The sequence below is a fragment of the Haliotis asinina genome, chromosome 16 (assembly GCF_037392515.1).
Source record: "Haliotis asinina isolate JCU_RB_2024 chromosome 16, JCU_Hal_asi_v2, whole genome shotgun sequence".
Classification (NCBI taxonomy): Eukaryota; Metazoa; Mollusca; class Gastropoda; order Lepetellida; family Haliotidae; genus Haliotis; species Haliotis asinina.
Window position 1 is genome coordinate 40,118,173 of NC_090295.1, and position 19,008 is coordinate 40,137,180.

General features: G+C 39.9%; 1 protein-coding gene across 1 annotated transcript; it reads left to right on the forward strand.

Moving 5' to 3' along the window:
- Positions 1 to 1,910: 1,910 nt before the first annotated feature.
- On the forward strand, positions 1,911 to 12,694 carry LOC137268723 (uncharacterized). The gene is made up of 5 exons (XM_067803313.1): positions 1,911 to 2,232; positions 5,980 to 6,034; positions 7,576 to 7,693; positions 8,357 to 8,530; positions 12,551 to 12,694. Exons 1-5 carry the CDS (start codon positions 1,911 to 1,913, stop codon positions 12,692 to 12,694), a joined length of 813 nt encoding a protein of 270 aa, XP_067659414.1.
- The last annotated feature ends 6,314 nt before the right edge of the window (positions 12,695 to 19,008 follow it).

Consider the following 19,008-nt stretch of genomic DNA (forward strand, 5'->3'; position numbering starts at 1 on the left):
GCTAGGGTCCATGCAGGTAGCAAAAGTACTGTAAGTCCCCATGGTCCCTAGTATGGTGATCTACCTTCAGTTGTTAGCAATCTATAGCCCATTTGTACATTGTATTGTCCTGTATAGATAAATTGTTTTAGGTATAGTTACTAGTTTTATATTCTACTCTGTGATATCCTAGTTGTTTTACTGTCCTTCGCTGACAGGTTTTATAATAGATATATATTTTATGTTAGTATTAAATGTTCTCGTCGCGGTATGGCTGAGATATTGCCGATGTGACGTTAAATATCAACTCACTCACTCACTCACTCACTCACTCTAGAGCTAAGTATACGAAAAATAGTGACCTGCTTTGTGAGACACCTCCTATTTGTCATCTTTATGCTGACAAAGCTCAACTGTGTGATGGTATTATCAGGAACAGTGACAGCAGTTCTGACGTAAGATGTGGATGTTATAACAAAATGAAACTAAATGAACACAAGACAGGAGTTATGATTGTTGGCACAAGTACCATGTCAGCAAATCTCAGTACATGATCAGATGAAAGTTGGAAATCAAGTCATTCACCTTCTCCACATGTCAAACCGATGGCATCCTGCTTCAGTCTGATCTCTCCATGAAGAAACAGATTTGGGCAGAAAATGGTACCTTCACTTCCGTAACTTTTGACAGATCAGACATCTCCTGAAACAGTTTCCTGAAACGGCTGCTCTGGTCAGAACACTGCTCTGGTCAGAACACTGCTCTGGTCGGAACACAGCTCTGGTCGGAACACTGCTCTAGGTCAAAACACAGCTCTGGTCGGAACACTGATTCTTTCAAGATTTGATTACAGTAACAGCTTGCTGGTTGCAGCTTTACGAGTCAATCAACGAATCCAGAACACAGAGCCCGCATCCTTACTGTCCAGTCAAAACACTGCCACATAACTCCAATCCTCATGTCTCTTCATTGGTTACCTATTGAAGTCCGTATTGACTATTAGATCAGTACACTTGCTTTTCAGTCCATTCATGGTATTGCACCTGTGTATCTTCAAGAGCTTCTCACTCATAACATGCCAACAAAACACTGCGTTTATTTTCTCGTCTAATCTGCTCTGTGTACCAAAGTGGAACCTCAAATCATTTGTCTACAAGTCTTACCAGAAAATGGCATTGGTCAAACGGAAATCCCACCCTGATGAACTTAAACTATCTCCAACCTTTGAAAACGTCATCTCAAAGCCTTTCTCTACGAAAGGGTTTATATCGATGGGCTTCAATAAAGCCTCATTGATTTTTACAGCTATGATCATACCTGGTAAGGAGTCTGGCGCTATATACATTGACACTTTTTATTATTATTCTTTTTCGAGAACTGCGCACTTATTTCGCAAACATTTGATCACACGGGTAAGTAGAACCTGGAGCGTGTGATACAGCCGTATTCGTTGGCTGTGGTTAGTGCAATGACTCAAGACGTATGTTCCTATCATAAAAAGGAATACTTTCTGTACCTGAGCAAGACACAACGCTGGGCTGATATAGCAACGTGTTAAAGAAACAATGCCAACCCACTTACTGCATTGTGTTCGAGACAATTACTGAACACACGTGCGGTTACAATGTCCAACGTGTAGGAAAAAATAATTAACATAATTTACATGATCGATTTTATCACTTGTGTACATAAAACTAACAGAGCGAGGCACACAGGACGGACAGAAGTGTTGTCAGCGGCAACAAGCTCGAACGCTGTGAAAACAACACTGTTACAGTTGGAGTGCATTATTGAAAGATAACGTCAAACCACATTAGATTCCGGTCATTCATCGTTTAGGGATACGTTTTGTTTCATTCACACAGTCTGTTCTGGAATACCAAGGTAGATGTGTTTGGAACTTAAAAAGGAAGAAGCAGTTTGATTTTAATATGGAAAGAGACTTTCTGAGTTTAATGTTTTGTCTTGCGAGTCTGATGTGTAAATCAAGCCATGGCTCTTGTTTAGAGAGCCTAAACATGGTCCAATCGTCCTTGCATAGTGGCAAGAAAGTGTCTGGAAATGTGAAGATATCGAAGACTGTAGCCAATGTGGCAGACTGTAGCTCTCACTGTGTTGTCACAGGATACAAGATTTCCTTCATCTTTGACCCCAACACCATGCTATGCACCTGCCACACGTTGCCATTGTCGGCGTTGACGTTAGTACCAGCAGCGGGAGCGATAGCGTTTGGACATCACTCACTTCCAACGGGTAAGGTCTTATAACAGATACAACACCAGGATGTGTCCAGGTTTCTGTGTTCGAATGTGTCGGGACTGTTCATGAACAAGTATTATCATCAGAACCCTCTGTGTTTGCCGCCAGAGACAATCCCTACGTTCAGTAAGAATTGTCAGTGTGGGCCGCCCATAGTCCACAATACTGAGGGAAACAAATAAGGGATCACACAAAAGCGCAACTGCCCCTTACTTGTTTCCCTCAGTATATATTTCACACATGTTATCAACACTTTCCACTAAGTCTGAGCCGAAGGCTTTCCTGGTCATCTTATGGGCTGTCTGTTTCCATCTTGAACCATGACCACATCTAAGCAATGGAAATATGACAACAGGGCCGGACTCAGGATTTGTATTTCAGTTACACCCCATGATAGGCTGCTAGGTAAAGTGTTGTGTTCACCTGGATGTACACCCATGAGAGGTATCTGGTATTCACCATCTCACCACCAAAGGAACCATTTAATTTTTATGATAGAGAAATATACTGCCTGGATGTGTATTTTAGCTCATGAACATGAGTACATGTAGATGCAGTGTGTTGCAGGAGTGCTACTTTCGATACGAGTCCCTTCTTTGCCATTCATAACATATAGGACATTCTACACTTTGTGAGTGAGTTTACGCGGCACTCAGCAATATTCCAGCAATATGGCGGCGGTCTGTAAATAATCGAGTCTGGATCAGACAATCCATTGGTCAACAGTATGGGCATCGATCTTAGCGAGTGGGAATCGATGACATGTGTCAACCAAGTCAGCGAGCCTGACCACCCGATCCCGTTAGTCTCCTCTTACGACTAGCATAATTGCCTTTTGTGGAATGGGTTACACTTGGTGAGATTTGCGGAACCAGTTTTTATTGTATGTGTTTTTAGAAACTTGATTTAGAAATGCCCATGTAACGCTGAAGATTTACGATCGTGATAGGTTTACATTTCATATTCCCTACATTTTTCTGTAACATACTTGGCGATTCATTTTCAAATGATATCGGTATGTCTGTTGGGCTCCACAAGTACAACACTCTTCACCTGGGGCTTGGTAAGGAGAAAACCAGTCAGTTTACTTAAGTGAGTTGTTGACAATAGTTTAGGGTCTGGGGCTTGTGTGTGTAGGGATACAGATCAGGGACCTATTCCCATATGTCCTTAAAAAGGACTACAAATGAATACAAATGAAGACAAAAGAAAATGTGGTGTTGCAATAAGGTCAGAGCAAGAGATGCTTGGACGCTCACTTGAACAATAAGGTCAGAGCAAGAGATGCTTGGACGCTCGCTCGAACAATAAGGTCAGAGCAAGAGATGCTTGGACGCTCACTTGAACAATAAGGTCAGAGCAAGAGATGCTTGGACGCTCACTCGAACAATAAGGTCAGAGCAAGAGATGCTTGGACGCTCACTTGAACAATAAGGTCAGAGCAAGAGATGCTTGGACGCTCACTTGAACAATAAGGTCAGAGCAAGAGATGCTTGGACGCTCGCTCGAACAATAAGGTCAGAGCAAGAGATGCTTGGACGCTCACTCGAACAATAAGGTCAGAGCAAGAGATGCTTGGACGCTCACTTGAACAATAAGGTCAGAGCAAGAGATGCTTGGACGCTCACTTGAACAATAAGGTCAGAGCAAGAGATGCTTGGACGCTCACTTGAACAATAAGGTCAGAGCAAGAGATGCTTGGACGCTCACTCGAACAATAAGGTCAGAGCAAGAGATGCTTGGACGCTCGCTCGAACAATAAGGTCAGAGCAAGAGATGCTTGGACGCTCACTTGAACAATAAGGTCAGAGCAAGAGATGCTTGGACGCTCACTTGAACAATAAGGTCAGAGCAAGAGATGCTTGGACGCTCACTTGAACAATAAGGTCAGAGCAAGAGATGCTTGGACGCTCGCTCGAACAATAAGGTCAGAGCAAGAGATGCTTGGACGCTCACTTGAACAATAAGGTCAGAGCAAGAGATGCTTGGACGCTCACTCGAACAATAAGGTCAGAGCAAGAGATGCTTGGACGCTCACTTGAACAATAAGGTCAGAGCAAGAGATGCTTGGACGCTCACTCGAACAATAAGGTCAGAGCAAGAGATGCTTGGACGCTCACTCGAACAATAAGGTCAGACGACAGAACTCGCCACCTAATTGCACATATTCATTTGCTAGCTGTTCGTGTTGTGAAGCACCTAAAAATTCTTGCAGTACAAAAGCAAATTTCACCCATGCGAAGAGTCACATTTTCAAGGGAATGTTCTCTAAACGGCCGCTGCACCGAGTTTCTGTGAAGGTTGTTGTGAAGAATAGAACCGTGCAGAATGGATGAAGTCGATGACCTGAAGAGAGAACTTCAAGGTGTTCTTGTTGATGCTCAGGTCAACTAATTCTCATTCGAAATCGTCACAAGTGTGATTTTGCATGTAAATAAGAATATAAACTGTTTTATGCAGTGATCCTGTCGAATAGTCTCATAGTTGCACAAACAGAATCTTAAACAACGTGCTGGCGCCGCTCGATCCCTCTGTTACCATCTTCGCCATGCTTGAGTTTTAGAGTCAATGGTCCATCCAATGTAGGACCCCGAATAGGTAGGTCGTCATCGAAAATGATGATGAATTCCTTGGAACAGACCCATACACAGACCCATACACAGCCCAATGCGCACGCCTCCAGACCAACCAGACCTTGCTATATATAAACCTGGAGACATGATGTTTGTCATTTAATTATCTATACCTTTTGACACGAATGTGTTTGACAAGATTCAAGAAAAACATAGCGACTTTGCATCCCTCACTGACAATGCCTCTCATATACCAAGTTTTCTGAGTTCGCATTGTTCTCGGTGCCTGACAAGTCTGTGTTGCCTGTCATGAGGTCAAGGGACTGACCTGATGATGAGTCTGACTACACCGAGATCTCCCCAGCTGCATGCTGACATTCATACACTGATGGAAACAAGATAAGGGATCATATGAAAGGACAGGTGTTCCTTTATTTTTTCCAGGTTTCAAGCTATGCGATATAAAAGCTGATGGAGAACCTGGAAAAAAAATAAGGGAGCTCTTGTGCTTTAATGTGATCCCTTTCCCCCCTCAGTATTTGTTTTAATATGTAATTGGTACTAATAGCAATTGTTTTGACGATTTTTTGACCACAAAGCTTGACCACAGCCGACTAATCGTACGTGTGATCTACATTCTGGGTCTTTTTGGTAGTACACGCTACTTTCGAACTGGCCTGGTTTTTAAATTATTGAAATGATAACTTAGATGCCAAGGTCCTGAGTTCCTTGGTTCTGTTGACAGCATGACCAACATTACCACTTTATATAGCAACATAACTTTATTTTAAGGAAGTTAGTGTATGGATCCCAATTTCTTATATATCATATCTTCTCATGAGTAGTGTCCCTCCTAATAAAGAAGTTGACATCCAAAATCTTTCTTCGATATGTGTATTACATCAAAATGCAATTAACGACCTAATAATTATTTTAATAAGTATATGTGAAATACTAATCATTAACAGAAAGAAGCCTAGGTGAGTCTCGGTGGATAGCAGCGACTTGCTAATTGGCGACATACGTGAAGGTGTTCCAACATCTAGGTGAATTAGAGATTTAAGAGCGTACCATGTTGCCCCGATGATGTAGATAGTGATTTCACTGTCACAGATGTAGGGGTCGTTGTTTAAACTGGTTTGAAGGTAGTCTTTTGTTTCCTTTCCAGATGTCGTGGACACCTGGATCACCTCCATCATAGATTCATCCTCGGCCTATTTTGTGTGAGTGTTTTCTGACTCTCCTATTTTGTCAAACCAGTATCAGCGACGCGGTATTTGAAGTGAAATGCACGCTCGACGATAAGCTGTTAGCAATGCAGGATTCCATCAAAACCGCAAATATGGCTTCAGTGACTTGCTTTAACGATATGACACAGAGAGGTGAAAAATCACTATTATTTATTATTCGAATTATTCGTTAAAACAATTTAGATACATTTAAATTAAAATAGATTGTAGAATAACTCACCAGAAATTATATTATTATATTGATTATATACTGAGGGATAGAATAAAGGATCACATGAAAGGATAAGTGTTCCTGTGTTTTTTTGACCCGCGAAGGTCCCGGGGTAGAATAGGCCTTCAGCAACCCATGCTTGCCATAAAAGGCGACTCAGCTTGTCGTAAGAGGCGACTAACGGGATCGGGTGGTCAGACTAGCTGACTTGGTTGACACATGTCATCGGTTCCCAATTGCGCAGATCGATGCTCATGTTGTTGATCACTGGATTGTCTGGTCCAGACTCGATTATTTACAGACCGTCGCCATATAGCTGGAATATTGCTAAGTGCGACGTAAAACTAAACTCACTCACTCACTCACTGTGTTTTTTACCAGGTTTTTCTTGCAAGCTGTATGGTACAAAGCTTGTAGGGAAAACCTGGAAAAAGGTAAAGAAACATAAGCGCTTTCATGTGATCCCGATTTTCCCTGTCAGTAACTTAGCATATGCCAGTGAACGTTCAAGCACCTCCAGCATGTCTTCAATCGGACACTTCACGTTGTGCTCCATTTGTGAAGTGACCGTGTGAGTCTGTGTAGTCTGTCTGCACGTACCGCTGAGTTTCACTTTAGATAATAACGTCAACAAAGTGAAATTAAGATTGTGAATCCTCATAATTTTACATAATTTTGCCATTTGACGATTTGAGTGTCAGAATTTTAATCAACTTAGGATAAACGTTGTTTAACAAACTATCATAGATTCAAATCGTTATTATTGTTTTGTGTTACAATGGTGTACGGTACGTGATGATCGTTAATTTATACCAATTTAGACTCCAATTCTCGAAACAAAGATAAGTTTTTACCGAAATTTAAAACTGAGGATTGACAATTTGGAGCAGTTAAATTTTAACTCAAGTTCAAACAGCTTCGGTAATTTATCCACCAAACTAAAATTGTCTGCCATGTTTGAATTTGATGTCGATTTCAGTTCATTCTGGGAAATGCATTTCCCTGCGGTTCCTATATTTGAGTAAAAATCAGACTTGAGTTAGTTTCGAAAAATCGTCACCTGTTCTCGGTGTTTCATTTAATATGCATACCCCCTTGTAATACAAACAAATAAATCGATTTAAAACTATCACCATTTGTTAAACAACTTTTATAGATGAAAAACTTTCTGAGATTTAACTGTTGGCAAGGTAAAATTATCAGGATACGCAATCTTAATTTCACTTTAATTGGTTTAGTTTTTGTGTAAAGTGAAATTTTGCTTTCTCGTGTCTTTAAAAAAGCAATTGTTTTTATTGTTTAGACCATTCAAGGACTATAGTGCAAGTAATATGCTTGGGGCCGCGGACTTCTACCCCAGCTATGGCAACACTCAGAAGGCCTGGTGTCCAGGTTTTCGTGACGCTAACCAGTATGTGGAGGTGAGCCAATCAGGGGTAGTGTCAAAGGTCATCATTATCGTATAAGGTATTGATGTCAGTATTATCATCACTGATACTGCAGTCATGACATCATCATCGTTATCAATATCGTTATTATTGTCGTCATTATCATTGATTCTTGAAGCTTATCATCATTATTATGAAATTCTATTCAGGTGAGCAAGTTATGTACAAGGTAAATTATCTTACCTCACACATGAATGTCGCTTTCTGATTGGCTAAGCGCCCATGTATTTTTTTTAAATGTACCACGCTTACAGACGATGTATTTGTTTCAATGTACACCGCTGGGGATGCCGAACTCATTTGGTTCTTCATGTTCTTCATGTTCTTCATGAAAGTACCGATGTTTTGCAATTGAAAGTGAATGGAAGGGCGATAGGATAGGAGGGAATTGTGCTTTAAACAGTGCTTTAAACAGTTTCAAAATTGAAATTCAGGTGTTTGGTAAGATAAATACCTTGTTCACTGGTCCGTCGGGGTCCATGGACTCATGGACCCTCGAGGTTTGTTTATGTTCATAAGCCCATGGACCCCGAAGTTCATGAGCCCATGGACCCCGACGGACCAGTGAACAACGTATAATGCCTGATTGGACAGATGCCGGTTTTGACAGCTCCCATTGTATGTTGTGCTCCGCAGCTCGGAATCCCAGAGCCGATCTTCATCACTGAGATCCACATCTATGAGGTGTTCTGGGTTGGTGGAGTGGAGTCGCTTTCTATCCGGGATCCGAACTCCAATTGGATGGAGGTGTGGAGAACACCTGCTTTTGAGAAATTAGAAACTAGTCGGATTTTAATTCCCAATTTCTTGGTAGGTATACTATATGTATGATAGCCATTTGTTAAATATAGCAGTGGTGGCATCAGTGACCTTGGTTCGGTTCCAATAAGACAACTGAAACACAATTCCTTTTGTTGTGATAAACCTTGTACAATTTTGAAAGTGGCGTAAAAAGCTTACCACATATTCAGTATTGGCCACTCAGTGCACGCCTTATCAGTTTTTTTAGACTTATATTAAAATTTTCAAAACCTGTTAAGAACTTGAAGATCATTTGTTTGACGTCATCCAATGATGGCCCAAAGAGAAAACATTAGGTTGTTGCAGAATGAGATTCTATCTGATAGACGCTTCGTGTGAAATATACATTTAACCAGTCAAATTTCAATATGGTGCAAATATATTCATATAGAACAAATGTTTAGCAAACATACCCTCAAAGTAGGTCGTATTTGGAGAGAATAACAACCCGAAATGTTTTCCACCTTACTTCGAGCTAGACTGAATCTTATAATTGGTACATGCGTAGTTTGGGGTCAGGGTATGAGAATTTCCGTTGGTTAATTGAAACGGGCCCTATATGTTGGCGTTGAAGTTATAAACGTTAAAGCGTTTTATGGTACAAGACTTGTCACCAGCCAGAAAGTTGAGGAAAAAAATCAATCACTGACCACATGCAATTGACACCTATCGGGCTCGTAAGCCATAAGCAAAGAGCCTGCTAAGCGTATGAGGATGTGAACTAGTGGCCAACGAAAAGACTTCGTTACATTTGAGTGCACACCCACCGGTTCTGGTTGGGTTCGGTATCGCGGCTGCTTCGTTTCAAGGGAGGTAAACCCAAGTACAAAATATTGCACTTTTGATTTGCGATTATACGCTTATACTTTTGTTAGTAGTTGGAGATGCATTTTATATGTCATGAATAAGTGATAACTGTGTTTTAATTATGGTTGCATTTGACCTTTAAGCTGAACTGCTGCCTTGACTGTGCATACTTTTGACGGGGCTACAGGTGGGACAGGATGCGCACATTTTGATAATTGAAAGAGTTTCACACAAGTGATTCTTGTTTTTAATAGCTTTTAGGAATCATTGATGTCGTGTGACACTAAATATTCAATGGAGATCTGAATACCACAAGTGACGCTTAAAATGTTGAATAAAATGTATTTCGCGTGAGTAATTATTAAATAAGGGGTTGGAAATCTGAGAGCACAACCAAGTGAGGAAGTGGGAGTGTGCCTTTGATGGTAGCGATATTTCATTTTAACATGTAAAATATTTTTCGAGCGAAGCGAGTCAAGTACTTTGACAGCCTTTGTTCGGTTCGCTCACATACGAGTATAATAAGATTCTCTATGCTCCGCAACACCATTTGCGCTAAGGTTTGCCTGTGACTGGATCAATGAATCTTTGAATATTATTTCCTGTGACTACTTGAGTATATCCGTATTGTGAAACACAGACCAAACAGTACAGTCATCTGAAGTACAGACACTGTCAAATTAATTATTTCATTTCACACATTTCACAACCATATTGCAATGTCTCCCTTCCGCGTAAACTGCTAACGGTCCACTGAAGGCACGTGTTAACTCATACTCCGGAAGAAGTTATATTAACTCATATAATCTTCGCTATACTCATTAACTGAGACGTTCACGTACGTTGTATATCTGTGGTATATATATTGCCATAACATTTAATTAATAATGCAAAATTTAGAGTTATCTCCCTTCCATCGATTTGCATTCGCAAAATATCGGTAATTTTGGTTCACCATACATGATTCACGGAATCATCGGAGATAACTACCGAGAGGTGCCAAATGAGTTCGACATTCCCAGCGGGATACATAGAAAATGTAACTCGCTTGTATGCGGGACCCACTGAAAATAATAGAAGAGCGCTCAGCCAATCAGAAAGCGACATGTATGTGTCAGGCAAGATAATACACATTGACATGTCAGGTATATCCGCAAATATTTAATGTGTAATGTTTTACTTACTGTAAAACATTTGAGGACAAACTGGCTAGATGAGCTGGTAGATAATTCCAGTTCGATTTGTAGACTTTCTGCAATCGTGTGGAAGTGTTGTTCTTATATTTATACGTATGTTATTTTAACAGCGCTATGTTTGCTGTACCCAATATTGACACAAACGCCTGTTGTGTGTGACGTATGTTTTCGTACGTCTGTATGTTGTGACAACCTCAAGATTTATAGGACAGGGATTATGGATAAATATTTGACAGACAGACCTGTTTATTCAGTAAAAGGCTACGGGACCATAATACAGTCAAATACATGATCACACATCACATGAATGGTGCACAATAATTTATAAAAATGTTTAACTTAAATTTATCAATAGAGACCAGGAAGTATGAAAATATTGCTTCTAATGAAAGATTTTGTTTATTTTGTAAACCAAAAGGGATTAATGTTGTTGAGGATGATTGGCATATTTTGTATATTTATGAATGGTTCTCTGCTGTTCGAGATACCTATACAGAGGAGAACAAATTAAGGGATCACATTAGGGTATATGTTCCTGTAGTGAGTGAGTTTAGTTTTACGCCGCACTCAGCAATATTCCAGCTATATGGCGGCGGTCTGGAAATAATCGAGTCTGGCCCAGACAATCCAGTGATCAACAACATGAGCAACGATCTGCGCAATTGGGAACCGATGACATGTGTCAAGCAAGTCAGCGAGCTTGACCACCCGATCCCGTTAGTCGCCTCTTACGACAAGCAGAATCGCCTTTTATGGCAAGCATGTGTTGCTAAAGACCTGTTCTACCCCGGGACCTTGACGGGTAAAGTGTTCCTGTATTTTTTCCAGGTTTCTTTGCAAGCTTTATATTCACAGCTTGTGAAAATACTGGAAACATAAGAGAACACCTGTGTTTCATGTGATGCCTTATATTTTTCCCTCATTATATATTGTGAAATATTTGAGTCAGCCTCCGACAATTTCATATATATTATGCTTTCTGCTAATGTCAGTGTGATTAAGAATGTCTCTAAATATTTGAGAACACTAAATGGCCTTCCTTCAGAAATAAGAGAGCAAGTGAGTCTGAACACTGACGTTAAGATGATTTTAGTTTGGGCTATCAGTTAAACAACAGATGAGGCAAGTCCACAGAGTGTTGCATGCAGTATAACGGTCAGGACATGTAAACTGAGAGTAAAGCTTATTGTGCCGAGCTAAGAAATAAATGTTTTACGGCATACAATTTTAACGTGTAAAACGTATCTAATACTCTACCATACCAATACGTAGTATACTAACTGTCATTCTTTTCTTTTTCAGTAATAGGTGTTACACCTTACTACTTAATTATAACTTTTGAAATCTTTAATCTTTTTAAATTTTGTTTAATCTACCTATTCTCGATTAAAATATACAAACTATGTACATCTATACAAATATCTGAGTATAACGTCATAGATACGATGACAGCTCCTTGTTTTCTGCCTAACAAAGGCAACTATATATTTCATGGTGTTCTTTTGCTTGTTACCTTCCTAAGTGAACTATCGTGTCTGGTATTGGACTAAACAATCGTTCATATGCTAAACAGATCCAAAAGTATCCAAAGCGCCGTCTTTCTTGAATGGAAAAAAATCACGACCGGGAGCGGTTCAAGCTTAGATTAGTTTCCTGGTTAAACAGGGAACCTGCACGTTGTTTATTTTTTGTGTTTTGTATTTTTTGGATATTTTTTGTTTAACGCTGCATTCGGCAATAATAGACGAGATTAGATAAGAAAGATGTTTTATTAACATATCACGCGGTATACATGTATACATAAAAACATATAATCACAAAGGCAAGACAATTTGAAATATACACCACGCGACCATTTGACCTCTGAGACACGAAGTGTCTTGGAAATCGTAGAGAGTAGAAAGCACCAGCCAGTTGATCTAAGTGTATCTTATATATAGATGAGCAGTATGTATAGTCAAAATAGTGTCATTTTAATTTTAAAATATGTATCTGTCTTTAAGTGTCAAATCTTGTTTTCACCTAGCCTCCAGCCTTCAAGTCTGACGCAATAAGGATTGACCTGGACCTTTCGGTCCATAATGTCTGGTCCGAATTCGACGCCGTGCGAGTGGTTGGCACCAGGGTACGCACTCGTCACGGCCTCTCTGTGACAACATTTCATAAATAGTGCTGTCGGACTGGTGTTGTGGAGAGAAGGGCAGCACAAGCTCATGGCGTCGACGTGTCGTCACAAAGACTTTGCATATCCTGAATACAACGGAGCCTGACCTAACAACCGTCAGCACATACTGTGAAACTGTGAGAGATGAGAAACATGGTTCCTTTACAATGGCAGATCGGGCATTGAAATGGTTTAGTTTTACGTTTCTATTTACGTCACAAGTTACGTACGCATGTGTGAGGGTCAATAAAGAAATTACGTCAGTAGCGTTGCTGCCTAGGCAAGAGGGTATTGCCTAGTCAGCAGCTTTTACTGACTTGAACGACTAGACACTAAGACAGACACTAGATACTGACTGAGATATATTCAGTTTTCTGCGTATTGCCTAGACTTGTAGCGTTACCGACTACAACGTTTCCAAACTCTTTAATTAAATAGATATTTCTTAAATGTAAACTAATAGTGTAAGAGTGAAATGTAGTGAAAACATGTTAAAAATTAGTACATTCAATGTAGGTATAAGATGTGTAATATATATTACTAAACGCTAAGATGTGCAATATGTATTACCTAACACTAAGATGTGCAATATGTATTACCTAACACTAAGATGTGTAATATGTATTACCTAACGCTAAGATGTGTAATATGTATTACCTAACACTAAGATGTGCAATATGTATTACCTAACGCTAAGATGTGTAATATGTATTACCTAACGCTAAGATGTGCAATATGTATTACCTAACACTAAGATGTGCAATATGTATTACCTAACGCTAAGATGTGCAATATGTATTACTTAACGCTAAGATGTGCAATATGTATTACTTAACGCTAAGATATGCCAAATGTATTACCTAACGCTAAGATGTGCAATATTTATTACTTAACGCTAAGATGTGCAATATGTATTACCTAACGCTAAGATGTGCAATATGTATTACCTAACGCTAAGATGTGTAATATGTATTACCTAACGCTAAGATGTGCAATATGTATTACCTAACACTAAGATGTGCAATATGTATTACCTAACGCTAAGATGTGCAATATGTATTACTTAACGCTAAGATGTGCAATATGTATTACTTAACGCTAAGATATGCCAAATGTATTACCTAACGCTAAGATGTGCAATATTTATTACTTAACGCTAAGATGTGCAATATGTATTACCTAACGCTAAGATGTGTAATATGTATTACCTCACGCTAAGATGTGTAATATGTATTACTTAACGCTACGATGTGCAATATGTATTACCTAACGCTAAGATGTGCAATATGTATTACTTAACGCTAAGATGTGTAATATGTATTACTTAACGCTAAGATGTGCAATATGTATTACCTAACGCTAAGATGTGCAATATGTATTACTTAACGCTAAGATGTGCAATATGTATTACCTAACGCTAAGATGTGCAATATGTATTACTTAACGCTAAGATGTGTAATATGTATTACCTAACGCTAAGATGTGTAATATGTATTACCTAACGCTAAGATATGCAATATGTATTACCTAACGCTAAGATGTGCAATATGTATTACTTAACGCTAAGATGTGCAATATGTATTACCTAACGCTAAGATGTGTAATATGTATTACCTAACGCTAAGATGTGCAATATGTATTACCTAACGCTAAGATGTGCAATATGTTTCACTTAACGCTAAGATGTGTAATAGGCATTACTTAACACTCCACGTGGCATTTGCTGTTTAATGTAATGTGTCTTGAGATCTGACTTTTATGACGTTTTGGAATCTGCCTAGTTATCATTTTGGGGGAGATACAGTATACCTACCTACACGGAGAGTCGACGTTCTGGTGGAATGGGGGGAAGATACGAAGCTGTACCTTGACACCTGTAATTGGTACATTTAGCAGCCGCCGCAGCCCTCGCTTGATGATGTTGCAGCCTGGCTACATCCAATCATTTTGCGAACTGTATAACTATAACAGAAATGCACTTACTAAGTTTATTTGATTTACGCCCCTTGGACAGTTAAGGACCTCAGTTGAGAATCTGCCCTGAATCTATTTTTTTCATGAAAAATGAAGGCATGTTTCACATAGGTGGTTAACGTTCATCATATTATCACATTATCACATCCTCCGACAATAGATGTTAATGACACATTGCTGAAACAACTCAACTCAGTCACCTTCAAACTTTTAGTCATCGAGCCAACATCACTGACTCATGTACAACATTCACTCTCTCACAAAACTATCCTATATACCACCAAATGCTCGCAGCCAGAATCATAGAATACACCTTTCATCAAGTTTCTGGACACCTTGCAACAAATTAACAATGCAATTGTTTTGTTAATTTAGTTTATATAGTAATACGCCACATCAGCAAACTGTGCTGTGGGGGAGTGCTTTCCAGGAGTTAGGTCCCTTGGATGTGTCAGAATCCGGTATGTGCATTACAACTCGTCAGCATCGTGCTCAGTTGTTAATCAGTAACATGTGCACCTCTCAGTATTTGCATTTCACCTTCCTCAGGCGAACTCTTATGTACCTAGAATACTATACAAACCAACCCTCCAACAAGTCATCTGTAATGACCTAAAATATGTTTTTGAGTGGCTAAGGACCAGCCGTTGTGTGCACCAGCACGTCTTACACATTCATCTCGCCAGAGGTTGCAGTTATTGATGCAGTTTATAATGGCATTATGTAATCATAGTTTGTGTAGTTATCACTTGTGGCGAGTACACGAAGATGTCCCCAGGGGCGAGCAGTTGAGAGTGTCAGTATATGTCTTTCACACTCAATTCACTAAGGGTTACATTTACTGAAGCAGGTCGTGTAGCGTTCCCTTGTGGCGAGTACGTGAAGACGTCTCCCGGTACTTCATGTTGTTAATGCATCCTGTAATGCATCCTAAATATTCTAACACTATAACCTTTTGTATTGTGGAAGTTGACAAGTGCATCCACGTTCCCATGCTTCATGTAGTTTCTTGTAGATGTGCGTGTAGTTCATCATCAAATATATATCTGTCTCTCTCTGTGGATGATAGACAGTACATATTGGGAGTAGAGCTGACAAACAAAGGCTGATGCCCAGCCTGCCTGTTTTCATGTCACCATGACCTGGGGGGAGAAACTAGCCTCTTAAATGAGGAGAAATAGTGCCACCTCTTTAGTGGGGGTGGGTGGTGGGGTAAATATGTTGGCAAGTTCTGCATCTAGTGGAAGAGCGTGTGAGTGAGTTTGGTTTTACGCCGCACTCAGCAATATTCCAGCTATATGGCGGTGGTATAATTGGATCTGGACTATACAATCCAGTGATTCACAGCATGAGCATCGATTTACGCAGTTGGGATACCACCCGATCCTCTTAGACACCTCTTACGAAAACCGTGGGCTACTGATGGACAATTATAACCCGGATCTTCCCGAGTACAAGAGATAGACTAAATCAAGAAACCCTTTAAGCGCAACAGTCTTCAAACCTAGTTTGCCGTGTTTAATGAAGTACATGGACTAATCTCAAAATCACTACCCATCGATAACCTGTCCTATCCTTCTTACGCATTTCTATCTTTCATTATATTGGTAATATGCAAATATATACAGACATAATTACTGATTCTGGGTACAGATTCAGTCATTAAAATCAAACAATCAAGAAAGTTTTTGTCCTTTCTTTTGAAAGTCTTTCATGCTGTAGCACTCTATTTACATTAAATGTTTTGATGCCTTTGAGCTTGATTTTGAAGAGGGAACGCCGAAAGCTACAGCCGTTCATTGAAGACGTCAGTGGTCAACTTTACAAATTGGTCCAGTCGCCTTAAGGGACGAGTCATTTCATATTCAAGCTCAATATGCTTGTCGTCTTTGTCTGGTACAAGTAATCTAAAGAGGCATGCAGAGGAGTGGTCGAAGAGCTTGACCTCTGCGATCAATCCCCAGTCTAGTCGACCTTCTGTGCAGCGTTTGGTGGAAAACGCGAGAATGTTACACGCTGCAAATTCATGTTACGAGCTTAGCCCTTGCTTTTATAACCTTCTGGCCTCATGGGGTATATTTCTATCTTATGTAAGTATTAAAATATAGAAATTAAAAAATAATACCTCGAACACCAGCAAGTGTAGTAATATGTGTGTAGTACTATAACCTTCCTTGCTGTTGAAATTCTTTATACATAAAACGTCATATTGGTATTGACGTGGCTGAAGTGAGTGAGTGAGTGAGTGAGTGAGTGAGTGAGTGAGTGAGTTTACTTTTACGCCACACTGAGCATCCTTCCATATATATGATATTTATGGCAACGGTCTGTAAGTTTAGCACTCAGCAACATTCCACTTATATGGTGGCGGTCTGTAAATAATCGAGTCTGGACCAGACAATCCAGTGACCAACAACGTGAGCATCGATCTGCGCAATTGGGAGCCGATGACATGTGTCAACCAAGTCAGCGAGCCTGACCACCCGATCCCTTTAGTCGCATCTTACGACAAACCTTGTATGGCATGCATAGGTTGCTGATTCTACCCCGGGACCTTCACGGGTCGGTGGCTTAAGACTACCTACATGCGACGTGTAAGAAATAAATGCATTCGTAGTGATTGTGTGTAGAAACAAATCATTCATGCGATGCCGTGACGTTGAAAACTACCTGGCAGCGACTGGGTTGTAAAGTTGTCTCGAAGGTGATCAAATGACTAACTGAGTGAGTGAATGAGTTTAGTTTTACGCCGCACTCGGCAATATTCCATTCGTATGGCGGCGGTCTGTAAAACTCGAGTCTGAACCCGACAATATAGTGGTTAACATCATGAACATTGATCTATGCAACGGGTGACATGGTGACATGTATCAACACAGTCAGTGAGCCTGACCACACGATCCCGTTAGCCGCCTCTTTGACTAGCACGGATCACTGGAGATCAGTTCTAACCCAGATCTTCATGACTGTTATCAAAAGAATGATACAAAGGGGAATGGTGTTTCTTCTTTGCATTTCTTTGTTTGTACACATTTCCTTTCATCAATATTACTTCTGTGCTATGACGAGCCCTGCGTTTCTCTTGCGGGTACGTTTTTTGCGTTTAGTTCAAATATCCCCGGGTCCGGTTTCACAAATCTGTCATAGCACTACGAACATCGTAAGTTACAATATAGGAGATACGAATGCTACGAGAAAGGTTATGAGATCTTATGCTTTCGAGACCTTTTTGAAACGGGGATCTGCATTGTACACTTATTTAAACTGTGTGGGTCTGAAACCCTTTAGCGATCAAGCGTGTTCTAGTAAACAAGGGAGGCAACTCTGTGTTCCCGCCCCTGCTCAGACTTACTAGAGGATGGATGTCTTTTTAAGCTAGCGTGATAAGTGTCTGTGGTGAATCGAACCCGGGTTTTAGAGTGACGAGCGGGCGCTTTAATCATTAGGTTACCCCTGTGGTTATTGTGAAACCATCTGCAATGTAAGTTAAGCTTGAGTCATTTAATAAAACTTAAAGTGAAAAAAACTAACTTGGATTTTGAAGAAATCATGATTGTTTCAACTAAGCCATGTCGTGCGGCTTTGATGAAAAAACGAGTAAAATCAGTAACAGCGTGTGGATAAGGTGGGTGTCTTGTATGGTTCAGATTTCACGTTCTTGCTGGAAAACAAATGAGATGATTTTGAGCTGAAAAAAATGTAAACAAAAAGAAACAATTACAAAGAGTGAAGGAAAAAGGGAGAGACCGGAACAATTTATAAAACCGGAAATATTTACAATAACAGCATAAAATTCAAACTGAGACTTTTGAATTCATTCACCAGTCTTATCCAGACCTTACACACCTGTAGTCGGGTTTTCGTTGTTTTTATTACTGCTTCATGAAAAATTCAGTTGTATTGCATATTGTAACATTGTCTGTGGTACAAGACGCAATGGATGTATAACACTTCAGTGCTTTTCCTCGCCCTTTCGTCAGGTGAATGAAGGGCAAGAAAAACACCTGAAAAGTTGAATACACAATAATGAAGAAGTTGACACCCATGATTGTATGTTGTATACTTGTATACAACTTCAATATGCATCTCAAGAACGTCATTGCATGTGGTCATGAGTTGGTCATATAAATGGTGGCAATGGTAGCACTGTACAGACATACACAAGGATTACTCGGCTCCCACACAGATCATCTGCTCCCCATAAAACATAACTACTTGAAGGTTCCATGTGTAAGTGAGTTTGTTAAGAGAATGGGTTTGAGTTCATTAGTTAGTTAGTTAGCAAATGGAGTTACGTCGTCCATACAGAGTACACAGTGGTCGTAATTTGTTGGAAACTCTTCAAA